Source organism: Lottia gigantea, assembly GCF_000327385.1.
Source record: "Lottia gigantea unplaced genomic scaffold LOTGIsca_4433, whole genome shotgun sequence".
Classification (NCBI taxonomy): Eukaryota; Metazoa; Mollusca; class Gastropoda; family Lottiidae; genus Lottia; species Lottia gigantea.
Window position 1 is genome coordinate 7,172 of NW_008709555.1, and position 1,721 is coordinate 8,892.

Sequence of the window (1,721 nt, forward strand, 5' to 3'; positions counted from 1 at the left end):
CATCATAGCTTTATATACACCATGTCTTGTATTACATCATAGATTTATATACACCATGTCTACTATTACATCATAACTTTATATACACAATGTCTACTATTACATCACAGCATTATATACACCATGTTTACTATTACATCATAGCTTTATATGCACAATGTATTGTATTACATCATAGCTTTATATACACCATGTCTACTATTACATCATAACTTTATATACACAATGTCTACTATTACATCACAGCTTTATATATACCATGTTTACTATTACATCATAGCTTTATATACACAGTGTCTTCTAATTACATCACAGCATCATATACACCATGTTTACTGTTATATCACAGGTTTATATACACAATGTCTACTATTACATCACAGGTTTATATACACCATGTTTACTAATACATCATAGCTTTATATACACAATGTCTACTATTACATCAGAGGTTTATATACACCATGTTTACTTATACATCAACACTTTATATACACCATGTTTAGTAATACATCACAGCTTTATATAGACCATGCTTTATATACACCAAGTCTACTATTACATCATAGCATTATATACACCAAGTCTACTATTACATCATAGCTTTATATACACCAAGTCTACTATTACATCACAGCTTTATATACACAATGTCTACTATTACATCATAGCTTTATATACACCATGTTTACTAATACATCATAGCTTTATATACACAATGTCTACTATTACATCATAGCTTTATATACACCAAGTCTACTATTACATTACAGCATTATATACACCATGTCTACTATTACATCACAGCTTTATATACACCATGTTTACTATTACATCATAGCTTTATATACACCATGTTTACTATTACATCATAGCTTTATATACACAATGTCTACTATTACATCATAGCTTTATATACACCACGCTACTATTACATCACAGCTTTATATACACCATGCTTTATATACACCAAGTCTACTATTACATCATAGCTTTTTATACACCAAGTCTACTATTACATCACAGCTTTATATACACCATGTTTACTATTACATCACAGCTTTATATACACAATGTCTACTATTACATCACAGCTTTATATAAACCATGCTACTATTACATCACAGCTTTATATACACAATGTCTACTATTACATCATAGCTTTATATACACCACGCTACTATTACATCACAGCTTTATATACACCATGCTTTATATACACCAAGTCTACTATTACATCATAGCTTTATATACACCAAGTCTACTATTACATCACAGCTTTATATACACCATGTTTACTATTACATCATAGCTTTATATACACAATGTGTACTATTACATCATAGTTTTATATACACCATGTCTACTATTACATCACAGCTTTATATACACCATGTTTACTATTGCATCATAACTTTATATACACCATGTTTACTATTACATTATAGCTTTATATACACAATGTCTTGTATTACATCATAGCTTTATATACACCATGTCTTGTATTACATCATAGATTTATATACACCATGTCTACTATTACATCATAACTTTATATACACAATGTCTACTATTACATCACAGCATTATATACACCATGTTTACTATTACATCATAGCTTTATATGCACAATGTATTGTATTACATCATAGCTTTATATACACCATGTCTACTATTACATCATAACTTTATATACACAATGTCTACTATTACATCACAGC

At 28.6% G+C, this 1,721-nt stretch overlaps 1 protein-coding gene across 1 annotated transcript; it reads left to right on the plus strand.

Annotated features, from left to right (window-relative positions):
• Nucleotides 1-150: 150 nt before the first annotated feature.
• LOTGIDRAFT_147797 (hypothetical protein) lies at nt 151-1,482 on the plus strand (the record flags this gene model as incomplete). Its single annotated transcript, XM_009060839.1, has 3 exons — nt 151-293; nt 774-890; nt 1,227-1,482. The coding sequence occupies 3 exons, from the start codon at nt 151-153 to the stop codon at nt 1,480-1,482; spliced, it is 516 nt and encodes a 171-aa protein (XP_009059087.1).
• Nucleotides 1,483-1,721: the final 239 nt, after the last annotated feature.